This window comes from Emydura macquarii, unplaced genomic scaffold (genome assembly GCF_026122565.2).
Source record: "Emydura macquarii macquarii isolate MOO-44397 ecotype Brisbane River unplaced genomic scaffold, CSIRO-AGI_Emac_v2 contig_1790, whole genome shotgun sequence".
NCBI classification, from domain to species: Eukaryota; Metazoa; Chordata; order Testudines; family Chelidae; genus Emydura; species Emydura macquarii.
This window is the reverse complement of record NW_027131927.1, coordinates 18861958-18886250: the sequence shown is the minus strand read 5'-3', so window position 1 is coordinate 18886250 and position 24293 is coordinate 18861958. Positions and strand designations below refer to the sequence as shown.

Genomic DNA, 24293 nt, shown 5'->3' with positions numbered 1-24293 from the left:
TATATCACCTAAACCGAGTCTGGTTGTTATGTCCTGGAGGAAAGCACAATAATTCTAAGCTACACACAATCCAGTGTTGCTCTGCACACTCCCTTAGCATAAATAACTCTCTCTCAGACTGAGTGGTCATCTTCAGGGAAAACCAGCAATTCAGAGCAAAGACAAATGGTGTATTTCCATCCACTCTACAGCAATACAAGGGAATACAGTTTAAATTGCTCTGGGATATCATTTGGAAAACACCTTTCCATAACCTATCATCTTGCAGCCCAAATAAGGGCCATTGAAATGCTGGAACCCAGAGAACCAGTCTGGTTCCGGGTGCCAGGGGAGGCGTACTGCAGGGAGCCCACACTGAGGATCCAGGCCCCCTGTGTGCTGCAGAACACATCTCTGCATGGGCCTTCTCCACTGAGAGGATATTGGGGGAAGGGGTAGAACACAGGCCTATCCACTAACTAGACACAGTTCCATGGAAAAGCAGCAATTTGATGGGCCGTTGTAATCCTGACGCTGTAGCAGGGTCTGCAGAGTTCTCTTGCTGCCCTTTCCAGCCTGCCCAGGAGCGCTCCAGCACTCAGCTCATTTCATGCCAGGGCGGTGCTAAAGAGAGGATCTGACCGTAAGGCTTCCACTATGGATGTGGATCACAGACCCCTTACATGTCAGATGAAAGAAAAATAATGAAATTGCCCATACGAGCCACAAGCGCCTGCTGAATATTTTTATTTAAGTACTTTCTTATTGGCTAAGCAAAAATAGAGACTTTTTATTATTAATAAACTCATCAGTACATTCAGTTAAAGTGCACATTGCTTTTCACAAACATGAGTAAAAATCAGTTCTCTCTTTAAAAAATCTGCTAGAAAGCCAACATATTTTTTAAAATGTTAGTAAAATCTTCATTTCAGACCATTAACAAAATCAGAATCTTGCCAGTCAGCTTTACCTGAAATGTTCATGTAATTGTTTTCAACTAAACAACTGCAATGCATTCATTTATTTTAAAAGTAATTCTGGACTTGGAAAGCTTCAGCTTTTCTCCCTTTTGTCTGTTAAAAGAAAGAGTAAGAAAGAAATGAGCCTGGATCCACAAAGAGCAGCGAAATAAATAAAAAACTTTAAATTGTTCAACAGAGAGAAATAAACCCAGCTATATCAAAAGGTCAGCATGATCCCTGCTAACCTAGGGTCAAATCTGCATCCAACTAAAACAAACAGCCAAACTCTCACTGACATCAACGGAATCAGGATTTGGCCCCGAAGGAATTCTGCTCTCTCCCAGGAATGGGAGGGCAACAATCACAATTTCTTTGCTTTGTATTTTCAAAAGGACAAAGTACATTATTTAAATTAAACTGCAATTGCTGCCCCCTGTATATGCACATGCTGATTCTTAAAGGGGGGGGGGGAATGAACAATGTAAGTGATTTGTAGTTAAATTTACATGTGAAAACCCAAATTCATTCAAATTACACAAAATTTGACCATCAAGGAAAACTAATCTTATGGGGGGAAAGGAGGGAAATAACAACTTTCACGCCAGGGCTTGCTCCTAGTGAAAAGCAAAGCTCCCACTGACCTCCGTGGAAGAAGAATCACACCGTGTATCAACAGAACTGGACAATGTCTGCAATGTCTACTTCAGGGTGACCAAAGAATCAAAATAGGTGTTGGTACAGGATTGGGTCTCCTCCTCCGGATGGAGGAAAGAAGGTTGTATTTAAGTTTGCAGAACCTGGCTTCTCCTTGGAGAATGAAGGTGAGTTTTACTCTTGCCTTCAGAACTGGTAACTGCAAGCAGCTACAAATTCCGAGAAGTTTTGGGTTATCAAGCACATTAATTTTTCTGCAAGTCCTAAAGACATAAACCCGGAGAAGGATTTATCTCAAACTGACTCCAAGGAGCTAGCTGGTGTTGTGAGCAGACCCATGCCATTCAAAGCTGGGAAGATCTGAATCAGCGTTAAAAACGAAAGTGAGTTCAATGATTTCTCAGCCCAGGGCCTCGTTCTTCAACATGCTGATCGTGCCCAGCTCCCATTATAGCCAAAAAGGCACTGAAGGCATATAGTGTGCAACAGGACTGCACCTCGAGTCCCCAGTGGACATTTAAACATTTAGAAGTTTAATAAAATTAAATGTGATTGTTTAGGCCCAACTCAGGACTGGAAGAGCAGGCCATTGAATTTCAATGGGAGTTAGGCTCTTATGAAAATCTCACCATAAGGGAATCAAGTGCTAAGTTCCATGAAGTTCCCTCACATCAACAGGACAGAAAATCCCACCCACTGGTATAACTGAGAGTTCGTATTCAGCTATCAGCACCAACATGTTACTTACACATTTTCACTCCAAGGTTCTGATTCGTGTCATGTACTTGTCTGGGACTGCAGCACTCATTACTGTGGTATATATTGTGTAACTGGGGGGCAAAGGAGGAAAAAAGATGTACTGTGCACTTAAAATACCATCCCAAACCAAGGAACATACAGGTAGCAATAGCAAAGCAATAGAATCAATCTTACTAGAAAGAAACATTCTACATGTCCAAATCAAACCAATAAAATGGTACAAAGTGTTGAAACAGCCGGTAACACTGAAATTCTCTCCCGCTGTAAACTAGCACAGCTCCATTGACACCAAAGGAATTTTATCCATTTACTCCAGCAGAGAATGTGCTCTAAATTGTGAGTCTGCATTTATTTGATCAGAGTACTAGAATATTAGTATTATTGAACTCCACTGTTACAGTGACAGAATTCAAATGGGGAGAAAGAGTATAATCACATACACGACATAGAGGTGATTAAATCCTTATTGCTGACCCTGAGAAACCAATGCCAGAGCTCTTAGTGAGAGTGACAGAAGCCGGGGAGACGCTGAGCTACATATAAAATTAAAACAAGACAATGGGAAAAGAGGGAAGATGCAGATTTTTGTAAGGCTACAGAATGGTTATGGACCAAGTGGAAAAACTCAGAGCTGACTAGGAATGCAGTAGCTCATTAACTGTACTCAGTAGCTGTGATATGCATGTACTACTTTTCCCTCTTCAAAACAAATTTAGAAACACTGATTAACAAAGACAAGGGTTGCAACAAAAACTAAGCGGAAAATGAACCTTCAATATTCATTCACTTCAGAAGCAAGACGCATCTCTCAGCAGAAGATCACTGTGGCTGATCTGAGTATCAATTTGCTTCATTGCTAGGTTATCACTGTGAAGTTTAGACTCCATGTAGAGGAGAACTGAGCCTTATGAAATATGTTTTTTTCACTAGACAGTGAGTGACAGACGAAGGAGACAGAAACCCAATGGAAAGCAGACACTGAAAAGCATTGTGCACAGGAGCAGTGTTTATGGCTGGGGAAGATCATGGAATATTTTCCATATTTAAAGGGAAATCTACTGACGACCTAAATGAGTATTAAATATCAAGTGCCCTGATGTGTGGCAATGTGGACTGATCTATGTTTCCAAACAATATACTTACTTGTTTAAGACTGGCCTCACTGATAATACCTGTTCAAAAAGATTAAAGAGCCTGTTATTTTGTGAGATTAAAAGAGTTGTTTAAGGCTATTTAGAAGTAACAATGGAATACAATTATTTAAGATGGGTAATACAAGATCAGAGGTTACTTTATTCCTTCTTAAAAATCAGAGCACTTTACTGAACATTTTTAAACCAAACAGCTTTGAAAATACACAAAGTTTTGTGAAGTTCCTGCATTTAAGTAGAAGATATCAAGCTTTACATTCTGCTCCTCTCTCTAAGCATATGTATAATTGTATTTGTACTAAAGGAATCATCTAATAATGCTGGAAATACATTCAACCCATGTTCTTCACATGCTCCTGTCTTAGCAGTCAGAACACAGCCATGTACCCACATCCCTCATTTAAAAGTAATAGTTCATAGCATCCTAGAAGGAAGGAGGCTCCTTTCCAGACCTAAGTTCTCTAGTCCATGCCCACAATAGTGCAGGATTTTACTCTGTGTTATAGGCCTGCTCCAAAGCCCATTGAAATCAATGGGAGTGTTTCAACTGATTTCTCTGGGCTTTGGATCAGACCCCATATGTTAAACGGCCTAAGCCAATTACTGGAATTAGCCCTTGCTCAGCTTCTCCTGTAAAAATCTCTCTGCCCAAACAACACAAGCATTTTAGAAGCACATAATAATACTCCCAGTTTCCACTAAGAATGATGTGGCATGCAACAAGGCTCTAGCACCTTCTGAGTCTGAGCCCACCATAATGTTATTTCCTCCTGCCATAGCTCTACTTTGTTAATTTGGTGGTCTCTGACTATGCAAGGCCGAATTTTCCATACATTCACCAGACATGCAGAGAGGGAAGCTATTTTGAAAGCACACATGATTTGAGTTTGGAGATGTGTCACTTGAGAGAGTAGCATCACATGTATTTGTATTCTTTTACAACTAACAGAGAAGGGCTGAACCAAAGTCCTGAATCTAAAAACCACAGAAGCACTTAAATCCAGATCCAAATTCTGTAACTTGAGCCAGGCTCTAAAAAAATATAGTACTTTGCCAACGGTTCCAAGAATCAAAAAATTTAAAAAAACATTAACAATTTTTTTCTATTGACTTATGCCCTTTTTGCATAATATACTCAATTGTCCAAGCATCTGGGGAGTTCCACTTCTCACTCCTCCATTAAAGCTATTTTTAGTTTTTGTAAGAAACTAACTTTGTGTGTTGTCATCATATTTTTCCATCGAAGAGGTTGTTGTTATTAATCCAGTTCCTTGCCTAAACCCAGGATAACTTAATTAAAAAATAGTTAAAATTCCTCTCTCCTCCCATGTCACGTCTGAATCATTGCAAAAAAACCTTGCTTGAAACCACTACAGTTATTATATATAACGGGTAGAAATCAGTGGGACTTGCGCTTTTAATTCCCTTACATACTTCTCAAAGTCCTCCCATACCCGGATTACTGTCTAAAAACCCCACTCAAGAATCAAGGCTGCCCCCTCTCAGATGAAAACTAATCTGAATAGATTTACAATTTTTTTTCCATAAATTAAAACAAAATAAATTAAGATGGTATGCCAAGAGCTTGTGAGACAGACTTTGAAATAACTGAGATATAAGATCTTTGGGGCAAGGTCTGTCTTTTCATTGTATGGAGAGTGCCTAGCACATCTGGGCCCTGATCCTTGACTGGCACTAGCACAACATATAAACAAATTCAGCCTCAAAACTGCAATAATCATTTACACTTCTACAGTATGTTTTGTCTGAGTATCTCAAAGAACTTGAACAACCTGAACTAACTCTCCTTGTGGTACACATATTACCTCCCACATTTTATTGGCTGGAATATGGAGATCACAGAGAGGCTAAGGATCAAGTTTTCAGAAGCGCCCACTAACTCTGGATGCTCAGTTTGAGATCACGACAGCCTGATTTTTAGAGACGCTGAGCACCCACAGAGTTAGCTCAAGTCAATGGGGGCTGAAAATTAAACCACAGGATTCTCAACTTGGGCACCCCAAAATTAAGTCACCCACAATTAAGAAACATTGCAAAATTTGGGCTTACATGACTTGCCCAAGGTCACACACTGAATCAGGAACAAAGCCTACCTCAGTTCTCCATCACGAGAGCACAGTTGAAGTGAACCTTGACAACCATCATTCAAATGAGCATACTGATCTTAGAAAAATCTCCAGCAAGACACCTTGGCTATATATCCCTAACCATGCATATATCCTTATGTAATTTTCCAAATCCTTACTAAAAACAATTACATTCCTGAATTGCTGTTCTAACCACCTCTCCCAACAACAGAATTCTAAGTCAAAAAACAAACATGATGATGCAGAACTTAAAAGAAATACCTGAAAGAGGGTCTCAAAATTAATATTCTCCCATCCAGTGGCATTGAGAGCTCTAATGGCTGCAGTTCTGCAAGAAAAGAGTGCAGTGTCACATGAAACATATAGCCTGAACATGAAAAGTTTGCCACTAAATCAACCCATGTCAAAACTTCTGTTTGGGTCTCAATTACTCTAAAGAACAGTATGAGCTGAATCCAATCTCCTATAACCGAATGAGAGTTATCATTAAAGGACACAGAACTACCCGATCCCCTATAAATTAATAAGAGGCATTATCATTAAAAGATACAGCTACAGAACCATAGCAAATCTGCCAGTATATTTCATCTGCTTGCATAAAATAGCCAGATCAACTGAAAATCTTGCTGAAGCATTTAACAAGGCCTCCAAACAGCCTGTCATTGTGAGGCCTGAACACTGTGATTAGGGTTAAATTCTGTTTTCTATTGGGAAGCCAACTCCAAGCATCCTTCCCTGGTCATGATTTTCCTCGGTCTCATCTTAGAGAGGTTCTTTTTTGCCTCCAGCCAAAGAGCACTCGAACCACTCAGCATCGTTCCCTACCTGGTCTAGTTTCTTCCCAGGAGCTGAACTGGTTGCCCACTCAGCACATGAACTTGCCCGGGAGAACACCCAAGTCTGTGTCATCATTTTAATATAAAAACAGCATCCTGGGGCACAACGTCCTACTCAAACTAACCTTCGATCATCAAAAGGAGGAGGGGTTGTCCAATGGTCATAGTTTGTCTCTACACGGAACCACCTAGATGGCAAAACACACAAAAACAGCGAGTGTAACTTCACTTAGTTCCACTTGTGGCTAATAAAAATAGACATGAGTCATTACGGCTCTATTTAAAAAGAACAAAAAGGTTCCTCTATACGTCTTTCAATTCCTGTCAACAAAAAGCCCCAAGGCAAGGTAAAAGGCAAGGTTCAGGGTGGAACTCTGAGTCCAACTCTCATTACAGTCAATGGTAAAACTACCATTAACTTCAAGGGAAGCAGAATCAGGCCCTTAAAATGGAGTCTGCTCTGAGAAGCAACTACATAACAATAGATGTTTTTCATTCATTGACTCTGCTCTCCGTGTACATTAAGAATCTTAGGGTTTTGGTTGTTTTATTTAAGTGAGAAAAATAAGCTTTTTTAAGTGCTTTTGTTTCCTTGCAGAACCAACACTGCTAAGCATGAATCGGCTGGATTCTTCTTGGGCATCAACTGAATTGTCTACTAAATTCTAGTTACAACAACAAATTATTTACTTGATATACTCCCACTGAAACTAATGGGGTTGCAGATAGGTCACAGATGGCCCTATTAAGCATGCAGGTCTTCTTTTTTATTACCAGTGATGATGCAAAAGGAGGAAAGAATCCAGCTTGACTTTCAGATCTAAGAGTGCGTGTGCAAGGCTCTCAGTCAGAAAAGCATCTTGTTACTCATAAATTGAACTGTAAATCACTGAGACACATGAATTCCAGACAACCTTGAATTTCTCCAGCAAAAAATACGTTTTAACTACCTACATGTAGACTAGCATATTGTTGTCGTTGAAGCAGCTCAGGAATTGGATAGCATAAATATCTGTACGATTACAGATCATACTTGCTGTCACAGATCTATATAATCTTCATTTTGTTCTTGTCCTGAGTAAAAAAACACAACACACATCCCTCTTCTTCCACTTTTCTCAGAGGGCTGCCCCTGCCCTTCACAGAAGTTGCTTTCTTGGTGGAGCTCGATTCAGAGGCATCAGTGAAAGGGTCTCCTGGCTCAGCCACAGTTGCTACTGCAGAGCCCAAGCATAATTTTTTCAGGGCCAGTACAAACTTGTTATACAGGCCCCCTCCCACACACATACCACAATCCCTCATCCCATACAAACAATCTCATGAGCCATGAAAAAAGTTTGAATTCTGAAATTACTATTACATATACTACATTTCTGAACAGTGCCGTTCCCCCCCGTTATTTTTGTTTATGATAACATCCAGCCTGAGAGTCCTACAAGTTTGCTGACTATTTTGTAACTTTTTGATCAATTATAAAGGTATTATGACATCCTGTCAATGTCTTGATTTTGTTCATCTGCTTCCCTAGTCAATATATTGCCTGACTGCAGAAAGGCCTTGTCTGATCTGAAAAACTGGAGGATAGATTGGTGTCCGTTAGCTTCTTGTAGTTCCCTTTCTTTTACCTCCTTATGTTTCTGGCTGCCTGATTTGTATTTATAGCCACCACCAGACATGGCAGTATGGGGTGTGTGTGTGTGACTGTGAGTGAATTAGACACTTAACTCACATATATTTTGGGCCTGCAAATCCTACCAGACGCAGCAGCAGCACTGGCTCCCACTGTCTTATGGTGCTTTGCTTTGCCTCTCCCACCTGTTGTCCCTCCCTCCTGCCTATGTACAAGGAACTCTGGGACTGGTAGTTCTTGATCTTGATATGATATAGACCATGTCACACAGAGGAGCACAAATCTCTCTGTCTCTCAGTCTCAAACAACAAGTCCTAGTTTAACTACACAAGCACACTCTCTATTCTAGAGACAGGCCTGAACTGGGCCAGCAGGCCCAGCAACTCCCTGTTCAGAATGTTACTTGAGACTGCACTAACACTGCTTCTGATTGGCTCCAGCAAATCTCAAACGATCTGGACAATAGATATAGGGAAATAAGTTTTTATAAATAGCCTCAGGCATGATCTACAACTTAGCCTCAATTTTTCCCTCATGGTAATTGGGGTTAAAGCCTTAGCCGAGCCCCCCAGGGCCTCCGGGCCCCAGTAAAGTGTACCCTTTTTCCTCCCCACATGGGGACCCTGACTGTAAACACACACAAGATCCTACCCTCCCACTGAGGCTCAGGTCTATTGAACACTCTTCCCCCACTGCAGCTCACAAAGGAGAAACAAAGCAACACTTGTGGCCACTTACGCTCCGGCTGTGGGCTCAAGAGGCCAGATGTCAGCCGGTCCCATTCTATTCCTTGTGATGACCACACCCTCTTTGGGTGATGTCCCTCCGACAATGTAGTACACGTCCGCAATGATTGGGGTCGCAGCCAGTTTGAGGACGGCAGATGGAAAGTCTGTAGCCTTGTCTAGGGTCTAATGGGAAAACAAAATCACCGGGAATCAATATAGCACAGCATGCCGAGGCACTACATCACGGCAACTCGGAGCGGGCAGGGGTCTCAGCTCTAGTGAAGGCTGCATTTTATAGAAAGATAAATTTTGGTTTAGTGATCAGTAGGGTAGGTGTTTGTGTAGTATGGGAATAGTTTCTCATTTAGGCCCTGATCTTGCAATCAGTTTATGCACATACTTAACTAAGCAGATGAGTAGGCCCACTGAAGTCAAGAGGACTAGGCAATGTGCTTGAACTTAAGCACACATCTAAATGTTTGCAGGACTGAGACCATAGCTGAAGACAAATTGTAAACCACTTCCTCACACTAGTGAGCAGTTAATGCCAAGAGTTCTTCATTTTAAGTCATCAGGCCCATTAGGAAAAATGAGGAAACAAAAACAAAACAAAAATAAGACCAAGGCTGAGAATTTTAAAGGAGCCTAAGGAAGTTAGGCCCTGCTCTCAGCTGACTTTCAATGGGATTTGGGTCATTAACTCCCTGAGACTCTTTTGAATATCACAGCCCAAACACATGATTGCCAGGTAGGTCCAGGTTTAGTAAATACATGGTTTTGCCATAGCTAATAAGAGACATTTTAAAAAATTCCATGAAAATAGCTCTCCTACCAGACTTGCACCATTTTGCATAAGAATCAGGAAGGGACAATGATTAGGAATTAATACTCTGGTTTCACTGTCCGAACTGAGTAAAATATAGAAAGTAAATAGACAGCCTCAAAGATGAAAAGTAAATGAGATTTTTTCAAATTAGTTATTGATGGACCTGAGCATACCGTCACTTTCCACTGAAGCACTTTGCAGGACTGAACGTTACATTATGGGATGAAAGAAAAAAAGATGTCTCCAGGCCTTTGTTTTAGGTGGATTTTGGTGGCAGTGGGGAGATAAAAAATGCAAATGAGTTATTTAAGCCTTGCCCCCGCAAATTCATGTATGTAATTTTACACACATGGATAGTCCCACTGACACCAATGGAATTATTCGTATGTGTAAAATTATGCACATGCCAAAGTGTTTGCAAGATTAGGGCTGTAGGAAATACTCACTTAAAAATTTACCCTAACAAATTAACACAGTACAGGAATTAAAAGCAAATGGGGCTTGTGAAATAAAAACAAACGAACAAAAACTCTTCAAGAGACAGCAGGCACCTTGGATCATAAACAAGGTACATGAAGAAATTAAACATTTAGCAACCTCTGGCTCTCTAATATGACCAAAGGTCGGGTTGTTTTTTTTGTTTTGTTTTTCCTAACAAACATCTGTCTCAATGCTTGCTTGTGATTCCACTGAAGTTATACAAAAAAAATAATGTGCAAATGGTATAAAAGTCACTATCATTTTCTAGACCGCATCGTATATTTATTTCAGGTGTGCTGAACTAGTATCAGTGTGAATTAGAGCCAAATAGGAAAAAACCAGGAGGTTGGACTTTTGTGTCAATGTCTGAGTGCTCTCCTTTCACCCCCTTGTTTAAAGTCACTTTTTTGGCTCTCTGAGCTAGCACTGGAGCTGTGCACTGAACTCCTAATAACTACTTAGAGCTTCATGCACATATGCCTATGCAGCCCTCTGTCCATTTCTACATGCATTCTGCATAATGTGGCAAGATGGAGTTTGGTTGCAGACAGTTCATTTTCTTTAGCTTTTGGACAAGATGAACCTGGCATTTCAAAAAATTATTACTGTTGTCTTTTGGGGATTCAAGAATCAGCTACTAGGGGGAACTCAGGAATTCAGGAAACTTACTGCACTCACAATCTTTCAACAAACACCCTGTGTTACACATGACTCTCCCCGCCACTGACAATTTATAAACTCAGAGACTAAGGTCAGAAGAGACCAATATGATCATCTAGTCTGACCTCCTGCACAATGCAGGCCACAGAACCTCACCCACCCACTCCTGTAATAGACCCCTGACATATGACTGAGTTATTAAAGTCCGCAAAACATGGTTAAGAGACTTGAAAGTACAGGGAATCCACCAGCAAGTGAGCCGTGCCCCATGCTACAGAGGACGGTGAAAAACCCCCAGAGCCTTTGCCAATCTGCCCTGGGGGAAAATTCCTTCCCGACCCCAAATACGGCAATCAGTTAAACCCTGAGCATATGGGCAAGACTCACCAGCCAGACACCCGGAAAGAATTCTCTGTAGTAGCTCAGAACCCTCCCCATCTAACATCCCTTCACAGGCCATTGAGCATATTTACTGCTAGTAGTCAAAGATCAGTCAACTGCCAAATTAGGCTGTCCCATCATACCATCCCCTCCATAAACTTATCAAGCTCATTCTTGAAGCCAGCTCGGTTTCTTGCCCCTCCTGCTCCCCTTGGCAGGCTGTTCCAAAACTTCACTCCTCTGATGGTTAGAAACCTGCATCTAATTTCAACTAAAAAACTTCCTCATGGCCAGTTTATATCCATTGGTTCTTGTGTCCACATTGGTGCTGAACTTAAATAACGCCTCTTCCGCCCTGGTATTTATCCCTCTGATGTATTTATACAGAGCAATCATATCTCCCCTCAGCCTTCTTTTTGTTAAGCTAAACAAGCCAAGCTCTTTGAGTCTCCTCTCATAAGGCAGATTTTCCATTCCTCGGATCATCCTGGTAGCCCTTCTCTCCACCTGTTCCGGTTTGAATTCATCTTTCTTAAACATGGGGGACCAGAACTGCACACAGTGTTCCAGATGAGGTCTAACCAACACCTTGTATAAAGGTACTAACACCTCTATATCTCTACTAGAAATACCTCACCTGATGCATCCTAGGACCGCATTGGCTTTTTTCATGACCACATCACATTGGCTGCTCATAGTCATCCAGTGATCAACCAATACGCCCAGGTCCTTCTCGTCTTCTGTCACTTGCAACTGATGCATTCCCCAGCTTATAGCAAAAGGTCTTGTTATTAGTCCCTAGGTGCATAACCTCGCACTTTCCACTATTAAATTTCATCCTATTTCTATTATTCCAGCTCACAAGATCATCCAGATTTTCCTGCATGATATCCCGATCCTTCTCTGTATTGGCAATACCTCCCAACTCAGTGTCATCTGCAAACTTTATTAGCACATTACGACTTTTTGTGCCAAGGTCAGTATTAAAAAGGTTATATAAGATTGGTCCCAAAACCAATCCCTGAGAAACTCCACTAGTAACCTCCCTCCAGCCTGACAGTTCACCTTTCAGTATGACACGTTGTAGTCTCCCCTTTAATCAGTTCTTTATACACCTTTCAATTTTCATATTAATCCCCATCTTTTCCAATTTAACTAATAAATCCCCATGTGGAACTGTATTAAATGCCTTACTGAAATCTAGGTAAATTAGATCCACTGCATTCCCTTTGTCTAAAATATCTGTTATCTTCTCAAAAAAGATCGGGTTGGTCTGGCACGATCTACCTTTTGTAAAATCATGTTGTATTTTGTCCCAATTACCAATAACCTCGATGTCCTTAACTACTTTCTCTTTCAAATATTTTTCCAACACCTTGCATACTACTGAGGTCAAACTGATAGACCTGTAGTTACCCGGATCATTTTATTTTCCTTTCTTAAAAATAGGAACTATATTAACAATTTTCCAGTCCTTGCTAATGGGCTTGCAATTTCATGGGCTAGTTCCTGTAATATTTTTGGATGGAGATTATCCGGTCCCCCCAGTTTAGTCCCATTAAGCTGTTCGAGTTTGTCTTCTACCTCGGATGTGGTAATTTCTATCTCCATATCCTCATTCCCATTAGCCACCCTACCACTATCCCCAAGCTCATCATTAGCCTCATTAAAAACGGAGGCGAAATATTTGGCACAGTCATTCTACTGCCAATATCACCTATTAGACTGGTATCTACACTCCCCTTCCTCTTACTATACACACTGCTGTGTCCTTTCTTACTTCATTTTCCTCCCTCTCAATGCTAAAATCAGGCATGGAGATTACCTGGGCATCTCCCAACCATCTCCCCCAGCTCCCTAGTTTAAAGCTCTCTTAATCAATTGTGCCAGCCTCCATCCTAAAAGTGCATTTCCCTCCCTGTTCAGGTGAAATCCATCCCAAGAGAACAGTCCTCTGTCCATGAATGCCTCCCAGTGACCATACATCCCAAAGCCCTCCTTATAGCATCACTGCCTGAGCCATCTGTTGATCAACAGAATCTTGTCACACCTTTGTTGTCCTCCTGTAGGGACAGGCAGAATCCCACTGAAGATCACCTAAGCCTCTATTTCCTTACAAGTCTTTCCCAGTCTGGCATAGTCTCCTTTGATATGTTCCAGCGAGAATCTAGCCATATCATTTGTTCCCACATGCAGGACAATCAGTGGATTCTTTCCCACTTCCTCTAGGATCCTCTTCAGTCTCAGGTCCACATCCCGTATCTTAGTACCCGGCAGACTTCACACCCTTCTGTTCTCTGGATCAGCTCTGGTTACAGTCCTGTCTGGTCTTCTCAGCAGGGAATCCCCAATCACGTAGACCTGCCCTTTCCTGGTGATTTTCCAGCCTATCCCGTTCTTTCTGGCTGCAAGTCCTCTCATCTACTCTTCTCCTTTGCAATCCTCTGCAACTGTTCCTGTATCCTCCTGGGGCCCTTATTTGGTGGTATCTCCATCGGCTCATCCATTCTTCTCTTCTTTGTTGCCCTCTCACCTTCAGCAACCACCTGCTGTGCCCCTTCTTCATCTTACAACTCCGAAAACCTGTTTCTGAGCTCTATTTCTCCTTTGTTAGCCCGTCTTTTCCTCTGCCGGGTTCTCACAGTCACATACTTCCACTGGACACTTTCCTCGCCCAGCATTCTCCCTTCAGAGTTCATTGTCCCTGCTTCCATCTGCAGGTCTGGGCTTTTCCCTTCAGCCTCCTCATTCCTTTTCTCCATCATCTGCTCGAACCCTCTACTAAACTCAACCCGAGTTTCCACCTGCATCTCCAACCCTTGAATCTTCTCTTCCATCAGCTCTCTGAGGCAGCACTTCATACAAACAAAGCTCTTTTGAGATATCCCCTCCAGGATCATGTACATCCCACAGCTGCCACATCCCATCACTTCATTGCCTCTTCTATTGCTTGAGTGACTACAACTACTGCCTCTGTGTCGGTCATAGCCTTTCCCTCTAGTTCCAGTCAGTGAGAGACATACAAACAAAAAAACCCACCAAAACAATCCCAACAAGCACCCCAACAATACCAGAACACCACATACTCTCCCCCCAAACTGCCACTCAGACTCCCCTGTTTTCAGCTCTGTTGGCTGGCTCCTTTGCCACTGCAGCTGTTCCGCTGCCTGATTCAGTGGCTGCCTTGATAGGGCCTCTCATGAGGGAAGCCCCAAACCCTAATTTTCAGTTTCAGTACGTACATACTGCTGAAGGCATTGACCAATAGTGGATAGGCCAGCGGTTATTTTAAATCAACTCCCTGCAATAACTGACTCACTTCTGCAGACACATTCATTCACGCTCTTCTGCGTTGGAGATGGGAGTTCAATGTTCTCAGGGTATTTTTACACTGCAATCAGAGGTGTGTGACTGCAGCATACGCAATCAGAAACAAACTAGCTTTCCTCTAGCTAGCTCAAACAGCAGCAGCATGAAGACGTGGCGGCACAGGCCACCGGCTCAATACGTGCCACATGGCTTCACGCTTTTGTTATCTGATCTAGCTAGATCAGAGCTAGCTGGGGTATATCTACAATGTGCGACAGTCACACCTCCGACTGCAGAGTGGACAAACCCTTTGGGACAGATTTATCAAACCTGCCGATGACACTGCTGCTTTCAGACACTACAAACCTGCTCTGTAGTGGAACATACAGGTTATTTTACTTGAAAGCCAAAGCATCTTGTTCATTATAATTCGGGACACTGAGAAGCAGAACAGTTTTATCTTACCGTCGACCCAGCACGTCGCCTCTATGTATGAACCACGTGACTTCATTAAACCACAAACTTACACAGGCAGGCTTAAAACTCTGGCTAAGTCTCACTGTGAAACTGAATACTTGCTGAAGTAGCCTTTATATGCACATATACTGAAAACAGTGTAAAATGCCTACCATCTCACATAATCCACCTGTAAGCCTAGCTACCAGGGTAGCTATTATGCATTTATAATGTGTGTCCAACCTGGCCCCTTAATACTTTCTGTTCTGTGGGAAGGGAGCCTTTTCACAGAAACTCAAATGTTGAGTGACAAATTCAAGCTGTTTGGTAAGAAGCCCCTGCAGGACTGGAAGGATCTCTATTTCCAGCCCAATTAACCTTTAATAGTTCAAAAACTCTCAGCCAATACAATACATACTTATACAGGTCATATACTTGCCCATGTATCTACGTAATTTTCAATGCAAATGAAAAACGGAAAGTTGTTATTATAGTTGGCCTCTTTAAATAGCATGCGGTCTGTGATGAAGATAAAGAAGAAGAAATACTTTGCATACGTACATCCCTGACAAGCCAGCTGACTAGGAAGTTTCGACCCAGGAAAGCAGCTATTGCATTCTCCCACCATCTTCCATTTTCTGCAAAAAGGAAGGGAAAATACTATTACACATGCAGGCCGCTCCTGCTGCCAACCAACATCTATTCTGTGCAGCTTCATCATCTTTCCCCATCTCACCACTGCTCACCTCTCCTCTCAAGGTCTATTTTTGTTCTCTATAATATTCTCCTCCTCCTCCATCACCAAAGTCCAGGACAATAAATTCTCTATACATGATGTTACTGGAAATCAAAGTGGCAGCCACTGATGACCAACGTCAGGACCAGTTCTAGCAACTTTTGGGTGGAGAACGACCCACCAAATCGCTACTATGTGACATCCACTGTGACAGGGACCGATACTGCAACAGAGTTTGGGACTAGTCTTTTTTCTGTTCACTTACACCAAAAACCCACAAGTAAAATCACTGTAAGAACCTCAATATCAAGGAGACGTAGGGCCTGATCCTGTGACTTTAAGGAGAACTGAGAGGCGCTCATCAGTTCACAGGAAGTACTCAACAGCTCCCAGAAATGACCAGCATTAGCAATTTCAATCAAACTCCCCAAGTTCCTTTTCCATTACAGCTGGTGACTCACTGATTTTTCCATTTATAAACATTATTTCTTCATAGCAGAATACTGGGCAAGAGAATGTTACGCTAACCTCAGCCTGAGAGCAGAGACTTGCAGATGGGGTCACAATTCAGCCAACTTCCCCTAAACTGTTAACAACTTCTAGGGGAAACATTCGCTACTTTTATGTTCCCTGTATAATTTATTGTATTATAATTCTACAAAGAAGGAAAAGTACTGGGCAGAAATCTGGAGCACAACTAAAAAAGGAGTGATGACTGGACTGAAGAAAACTAAGGGACCTAAGCAGAACAGAAACTGAAGTTCATGTTTAATATTATCCACAGGCCAGAAACACACAGAAAAAAGTCAGCAGGAAGTGTCCTATCTGTCACTTAAATGACCTTTGGGCTAATGTACAGGCATCACCTCTTCCAGTCTCATTACCCCTTCCCTGATTTTTATCTCAATGGTTCAATAGTGATAAGAAAGCAAGTGGCAGTTGTTATTCTGCACAACAGTAATACAAGCTCCCCATATGCTGCTGTTGGTGGTATTGTTCTTTGCACAGGCAAAGGTCACATCCTTAGCATATAAGACAGTGGTCCCCAAACTATGGGGCATGCCCCCCTACAAGGCGAGGAGGAACGTTCAGGGGGTTGCTGTGGGGCCTGAGCCAGCACCCATGCGGGCAGGGAGGGAGAACCACCCAGCCCCACTCCGCCTTCAGCTCCACTCTGGCTACAGTCCCCAGCTCCCACCCGACTGCAGCTCCTGCGGGGGCGCAGGCAGATTACATTAGGGGTAAGCAGGGAGGGGTAGGCACAACTTAATAAATTTGGTGACCACTGATATAAGATTATATGACACGAGATGACCATCTGAGTCCAGTCCCTGGCAGACAAGGGTGCCCTAACTCAACCCACATTAAACTGCCTCTCAACTCTGGGGCTCAGTCCCATCTCTAAAATTTAAAATGCTTAATTCCCCCTTTGCCTCCCCTACAAAGAATATTTGAAAATACATTGGTTTGCTTCTTTCAAAAACTGGGATCCAAGGTCTGACCTTCTCTAGATGCCTCTCAATCCTCCAGTCTAAACTCAGGTCCCCAAGTGGGAGACAATGGCCCCTAAATAAATTAAGGGACACTGCCCCCCCTGCCTTCATTGCTCACAAATGTCTTTCCTTCTCTCTCCAGTGACCCTTCAAATGTGTCTCCACTGCCTCTGAGTCTTCCCTCATCCCTTAACTGCCCCTCCATTGTCTCCAAACATTCCTTCAACCCCTCCTTCCCTCTGTTGCAGTCCCCATTGCCTCTCTTCTCCCTCTATATCCCGCTCCCCTCCATTGCCTCGTATACATGGGACCACCACACTGCAGCAGACCAGGGAATCCAGGCTTTTCACTCCCTGATGGTCCGTCTCTCTCAGCCCCAGGTCTCCTTTCCTCAGTGGTGTCTCCTCAAAGGATCGCAAATTCTCTCCTGCTGCATTCCCAAAACTCCCCCATCTCTGGCTTCTGCTGGTCAAAAGTTCAAATGCTGCTGTATAAACAGCATCTACATCCAAAACATCTCTTTTCTATGCAGCGGCCACATGTGCTTCTGTATGCAGAGGGCCAGAAAATTGTACTCCACCCCACTTCAATGGCCAGCATGTTTGAGGGAGAATCTGGAAGAAGAGTTGGGCAGGGATAAAACAAGCTGAACTGCAGTCAAAAGTCCCATCCAATATAGAAGAGTTGAGAGGCATAAGGTGATAGCTCCAACCTCCCTTACCCAAAAGTGCTTTAGAATGATGTTCTACTACATCGTTTACAACTAAGAAGTTAAACTATTGAAATGTTCTGGTAAGACACTTCTATGGTTGGTATAACCCCTGAAAGTGAGCTTGACTTACCTCGTTCGTTACCAGAGATTGTGAACTTGTGTGGACTCTGTCCAGTCCATAAGCCTACATAGCCAAAAAACGTGGTACACTTATATGCTACCTGAAATCAGAAGATGTACAGCATTTTACAATTATGGGACAGACATGTTTTTAATACAATGTTCCAAAACAGCATCCTACATTTTACCTGTAGATACCCAGGAAAGAAATAACATGATTCCACCATGTCATTCGTAAAGTTAACACAATAACATTATGCAATTAAAATATCTGTACCATGATTTAAGGAGAAGGAAACTAGAGATAAAAATAAAAAAAGCTAAGATGCAATTCCATTGCATTTCATTTGCGAAGGATAACCCAAATGCTATCAAAATGTTGTTCAAGCTAGCAAGTGTCTAACTGAGAGAGAGAATCCTCCATTTCTAAGAAAGCCAGATATGAAGGAAGGGACTGCAATGGCAAATACTTCATTTCTGGGACTTAAAACGTTAAAAACTAGAACACACACAGTGTTCAGTGCATGTAATGCTTGCAGAAGTTGTCAGACAGCCATGAAATGAGATTCTTAAAAAGGAAAAGATAGTGGGGAAAGGGAAGAATCAGAGAAATTAGAGAAGAAAATGACCTATTAGGCTCTCAAATCCCTCTCCTCACCAAAACTGAACACTACTGTACATGTTCAAGTATTCTGTTCATGTTTTAAACGTGCCTGGTGATTGGGCTTCCACCACTTCCTCTTGGGATACTATTCTCCATCCAAACACATCACACTATCGAGAAGTTCTTTCTTAAACTCAGTCTGAATTTTTCTTTTCTTAATTTACTTCCATTTAACCTTGGTTATACCCTCATGTACCACCTTAAATAATTCCTCTCCATTCTTGGCGTTTTCACCATTTTAATATTTGTAAACTTGTGTCATCCCTTTACTGTTCAATACATATTCTGCTCTTTCAATATTTCCTTATAAGTAGACCTCGCCTGGCCAAGGTCAATTTTGCTTCTTTACTATGAATTCTGTCCAGTTTTTCAATCTCTTTTTGATAACCTAGTGCCCAAAAGTGAGTAAATCAAATGCAGTTACACCATAGCCCTAAGAGAGAGGCTGGGGTGCTCAGATACTACAATGATACACAAGTACTGTTACATAAACTGGACAGAATGCTGATCTACTACATCATTTACAACTAAGAAGTTAAACTATTAAAATGTTTTGGTCAGACAGTACTATGACTGGTCTAACATAGCACTCTGAATAACAAATATTTCTATTACTCATTTTCTTGCTCTCCACTGTGGATTTGTTATTCAATCCACTAAATCCAGCTGCTTAAAGATATGCAGACCTGTGTGCCATTCTCAGAGAACAACATCAACCCATGTCAAACACAGACCACACCTGCCCATTCTTTATAAACTGCACGTCAACTGTAATCTTGCGTAAAATATCTCCAAAGGCATAATCCAGGTTCCGACCATGGTAAATGTTTCCCTTGGAATCCTGAGCAATTATACTGGTACAGAACCTTGAAAAACAAAAGCAAAAAGAACTATTTAAAAAAACACAAAACCAGACATATTTTCCATATTGAATCATTGTTCAGTATTTATCCTAGTTCACCTAGACTGTAAATTTCTTCGGGCAGTGACTAAATCTTTATTTTATTTTCTCTGTAAAGTGTCATTAACACATATGGCATTGTATAAATATTAAACAGCTACAGTTAAAAAAAAACATGTTGAAACCACAAAGGCTGCAATGTAACTCATGTGAAAGTTAAAGTTGTGTTTGCAACCTTCTCTCTGCCTCTTTCAGCGTATGTATTACAAAACAGTCTTTAATTATATACCACTTCTTATACTGTATATAATACCAGACATTTGTTTTTACTGACTTAAATATACGTCTATAATATCCTATGGCACTGTGTGCTACTCTTTGTCTGACAGACCAACAAAGTCCATGAAAGTTATTTATAGGACAAAATACAGAATTAGAACCCAGCACTATGACTCCTAGCTATAAAGATCAGGTGCTACTCTTGATATGTAGGCATCTCAATTTCCTCCAACCATAAAATATCTTTTCAAGCAGGTAACATGCTGCTTTCACTCACTAACTTCAAAAGTACTAATCCCCAGCCCACTGCAAATTATCAACCAGTTCAGCAGTTTCTTTGGATATAAAATAAGGTGGGAAAAACTAAAATAATGCCCATAAAATAAACGATGTATTTACACTTACTTTGAAAATCCTAGGGTCAAGTTAAAAAGAATTAACATACCTAGGTATCTATCTTCTCCCTTGCCTAAAACAATAATTATCCTTAATACAATAGGATTGGGCCTTGAATTATTAAAATGCATACTTTATATATTGGTTCTCTCCTCTCTAAAGGCAAACATAAAAAAAGATATACTGAATCATTAACACTGAAAATGATGGAAATAGATCAGAATTTTTAAAATTATTTGTACATAAGGTTGTAGAAAAAAAAAGTATATTATTTAAGAAACAGGATGTAATCATGTAATTAAAGACAGTATTACAATGTATGGCTACAAAAAGGAGTTCAGAATATATATGCAGCCTCTTAACACTGACTGCTCTGACCTGAGTGCTTAACTGTGCAACCTTTACATTCTCTTGATAAATGCATGGAATTTTTAAGTATTTTTTTTAAGAAAAGACAAGTTAGAATAGAATATTGGGTTAGACATCTCTGCAATGCCCTATCCAACTCATCATGAACCCTATGGAAGGGAGTCGTGGGAGCTGTGCAGTTTATTGCCTTACAAGACATAGTGAACAGAGCTGGGTGGGAAATGTTTTTCCTGTCCCAAACTAGGACAAAAAATTGAAGTCTCAAATTTTTCCACAAACTAACAATTCAAAAAAAAAAAAAAAAAAAAATTCAGTTGAGGTCAATCAAAACGTTTTGTTTTGATCTCAACCTTTTAATCTTTTTATATTTTTAAACTATAGTGTACATTTCTAAATGAAAAATCAGTTTGAACAGAAAAATGAAATTTTTTCACTTCAAATGTTTCAAAACAGGACATTTTGTCAATTTCAAAACTTCCCCAAAAACTAGGACAGACAAGAAATTTGTCAAAACCAACCCTTTCCCATAAACAATTTCAGTTTTGATGAATCAACATTGCCTGACAAGAAATGTTTAGTCAAAAATTTCCCTCAGCTCTAATAATAATTGAGGCATTCACAGCTCATTTTCACTGGACTGGTAAGTTTGCCATTCAAGCATGTGTGGCATGACTTTCTTTAGCAGTGCGTGTTATGAGTTTAGCATTTCTTAGTTAAAACCTCACTGCACTTACGCAGAAAGTGAGGTTTTCAAATGCTTATATTTGGTCATATCAAAATACATTTTCATCAGAACATTAAGATACTTTTCATCAATGAGCTAGCTATCCCTGACAAATTTCAACTTCAGCTTCCTTACATCAGCTGTTGCAGCGTTTAAGCTTCTTTTAAAAAAAAGCCTTGGAGAACATTTTTATACTGAGGAAAGTGTAATTTTCTGCACTCTCCCCTCACTTAAAAACTGCTGAACAATTTTGGCTCAACATTTTCCAAAACATAAATTGCTATTCAGACAGACTTAACCCAAAATCTGAGATTTATAAGAGGTTATGAATCACTGAAAACACATTTAGAATGCAAACTGTTATATAATCTTAATTACAGCAATAGATCTCATTATAATAATGATCCCTCGTAGTAAACCACAACTTGCAGACTTTAACTCTTAATACACAACTCTTCAGCTAGAAAGTAATTAACCAGAGCTGTCTGGCTTTTATTAGCATTAAGAAACAGTTTACACATCACAAAATAAAAATTTCCTGTTAAAAATATAGAATTGTATCCATTGTGAGTGGCACCCATGTCATACAGTAACGCTTGAATGATTACAGACTGTTGATCACCACACACTCCAAAGTAGCATATAACCAACTCTAAAAGCCATATTCAGCCCTTTTTTAAACAGGTGCAATTCCAAGAACTCCAATGGAATTGCACCCAATTACACTTAGGATACATTTGAGCTAAACTAGAAGAAATGGGTTAATGCAATATTTTTCCTTGTCTATATCAGGTACAAACACCTCAATGTAATAACCTACTGCTTATGGTAATAGTGGCTGATTGTTTTCATAAAAGAGACCAGATGCCTTAGGATCCTAGAATAAAACTGATAAAGAAAAAAATGTCATCCTTATTTAATAATATTCAGCACTCTAAGATTCCAAACGCAGCACCCACGCTGTTTTTACAGGATCACATGGAAAATATATTGTTTAGATCAGTGGTTCTCAACCTGCTAGTGCACGAGGAAACAGAAAGTGACTCTGAAAATAAGCAAAAGTTAGCTTTTTTTTTTTTTTCTCATTTAGGCTTCCTCCACAGTAGGAAAAGGAACTATCCTCATTTTTCAATTGCAGACAAACCCAAAGAGTAAGTTGTGGCTATACAATCAGCTCACATGTCAGTTTTAAACACAAATATACTTGTGTCCTCTGGGAAGTTAAGTGGTGCTTAACAACCTGTGTTTAAACAAACTTAAAAATGATTAAACAAATCTAATTTACTTTTTAACTATTAAGGCTCTAATGAGCTTTCGAATGGATGCTCCTTGCTAATTTGCTTTGAAGTTTCAATGTATACATTATTGTACTACACCATGTCAATTTCCATTACAGCACTAATATTGCTTGATTGATTTATAAACTCAAAATTCAGTCTGATTCCATCTCATATATTAGATCAGAGATTTATTATCCTCAATCAATCATAATATAGCCAGTGGACACTGAGGCACACTTTACTGCTTTAAAACTGGAATAGGCTGAGTTTATTTCCTAGAACTAATTAGATACTTACGCAGAAAATTCATAGGCCAAATTGAGGAGAAGTCCATCTCCCACACTTATCTCCAGTGCCTTGCACATTCCCAGGATCTCTCCTGCAAAGGGTTGAGGGATAAAAGACTCCAATTCTGCTGCTATTGGCTGAATGATAGCATGGACCCACTTAGGGACAGTTTCACTGAAAGACAAACCCAAAATATCAGCTAATCGTTCCCTTGAGGATGGGGTGGGCAGTCTGAGTGGTATGTGCAGTATCTACAGCTCACAAGTTAACCAGTTATGGGATTCACAGCCTGTCTGCTCAGCACAAGACAGAAAGTTGCTTTGTGTTATCAATTATTTATTAGCAGCCACTTCTGTGCTAGGCTGCCTGAAGGGCTCAGGGTCTTACCCCTCGACCCTACAGACATTTATCCACTTCAGCAATCCCAAAGAGTATAGCAGGATTCATGTAAGTAAAGTTAAGCACGTGCTTAAGTGTTTACAGGATGTGATATGCTTTTTCTTCTGCTATTAGTCCTCAAACAGCTAATTTTATACATTTCTAAGGTGCCCAACACCGTGGTAATGGGGGTTTTAAATTGCTATTTATTAGGGTGGAATTCACTCTACTTGCATAAAGTCTGAGTATTGGGGCTTGACGCTGGCAAAATCCACCACCACTGGGAGCATCAACTGGCTGTGCAGCCCTCACCTGGAACTCAGGCCAGCCTGTGGGCTAGACTCAGCTCCCTCCCCTTCCTCCCCGGGGTGCAAAGCGTTGGCCCGCCTACCCAACCCGGTGCCCTAACCCTCCAGGGCCACAGGAGCTGCTCAGCCAGCAGAGCCCCAGGGCGAGATACATGCGGGGATGGGCACCCTTCGAAAAACCTCGGCAGGCGGGAGGCCTGGCTACCCCCGAGTCCCACCCTGGGCTGTGGGGGGCCCGGCAGCTGGCGCTGCTGTCCTGTCCTTTCCCTCTCACCCACAGCCGAGAGCAGGGCCGGTGAGGAGGCAGCCCACGGCACCTGACCGCGCCCACCCGCTCACCCGATGACCCGGGCGATGGCCGCCCGCAGGAAGTCCGGATCGAAGTGGCGCAGCGCGGGCAGCCAGCGCTCCTGCGGGTCGCTGTCCAGGCTCACATTGCACAGCCAGGGCGCCGCCGCCGAGGCCGCCCCGCAGAGCAGCAGCAGCAGCAGCGCGCAGCCCCAGCCCGCTCCCGGCCGCCCCATGGTGCCGCAGTGCCCGCCCGGCCAGCCGGCGGCGAACACAGCCAGCAGCGGCAGGGCGGAGCGAGCACCACTTGCGGCCGGGGCGGAGATGTTCTGCGCCTTCCCCCGCTGAGTCTCCGCCCTGCCCGCTTCTAGCGCGGGGGTTGGCCTGCAGCAGGCTCGGCTGTGCATAGCCGGGCGCCCGCTGCAGCAGCCAAGTCAG

At 41.7% G+C, this 24293-nt stretch overlaps 1 protein-coding gene across 1 annotated transcript; it reads right to left on the bottom strand.

The window, feature by feature from the left end:
* Positions 1-710: 710 nt before the first annotated feature.
* NAAA (N-acylethanolamine acid amidase) lies at positions 711-24293 on the bottom strand. The gene is made up of 11 exons (XM_067557035.1): positions 23907-24293; positions 22891-23055; positions 19384-19510; positions 17991-18081; positions 15481-15557; positions 8818-8990; positions 6575-6637; positions 5875-5941; positions 3498-3526; positions 2344-2425; positions 711-1052 (listed from the first exon to the last, which is right to left on the bottom strand). Exons 1-10 carry the CDS (start codon positions 24260-24262, stop codon positions 2350-2352), a joined length of 1224 nt encoding a protein of 407 aa, XP_067413136.1. The 5' UTR covers positions 24263-24293; the 3' UTR covers positions 711-1052; positions 2344-2349.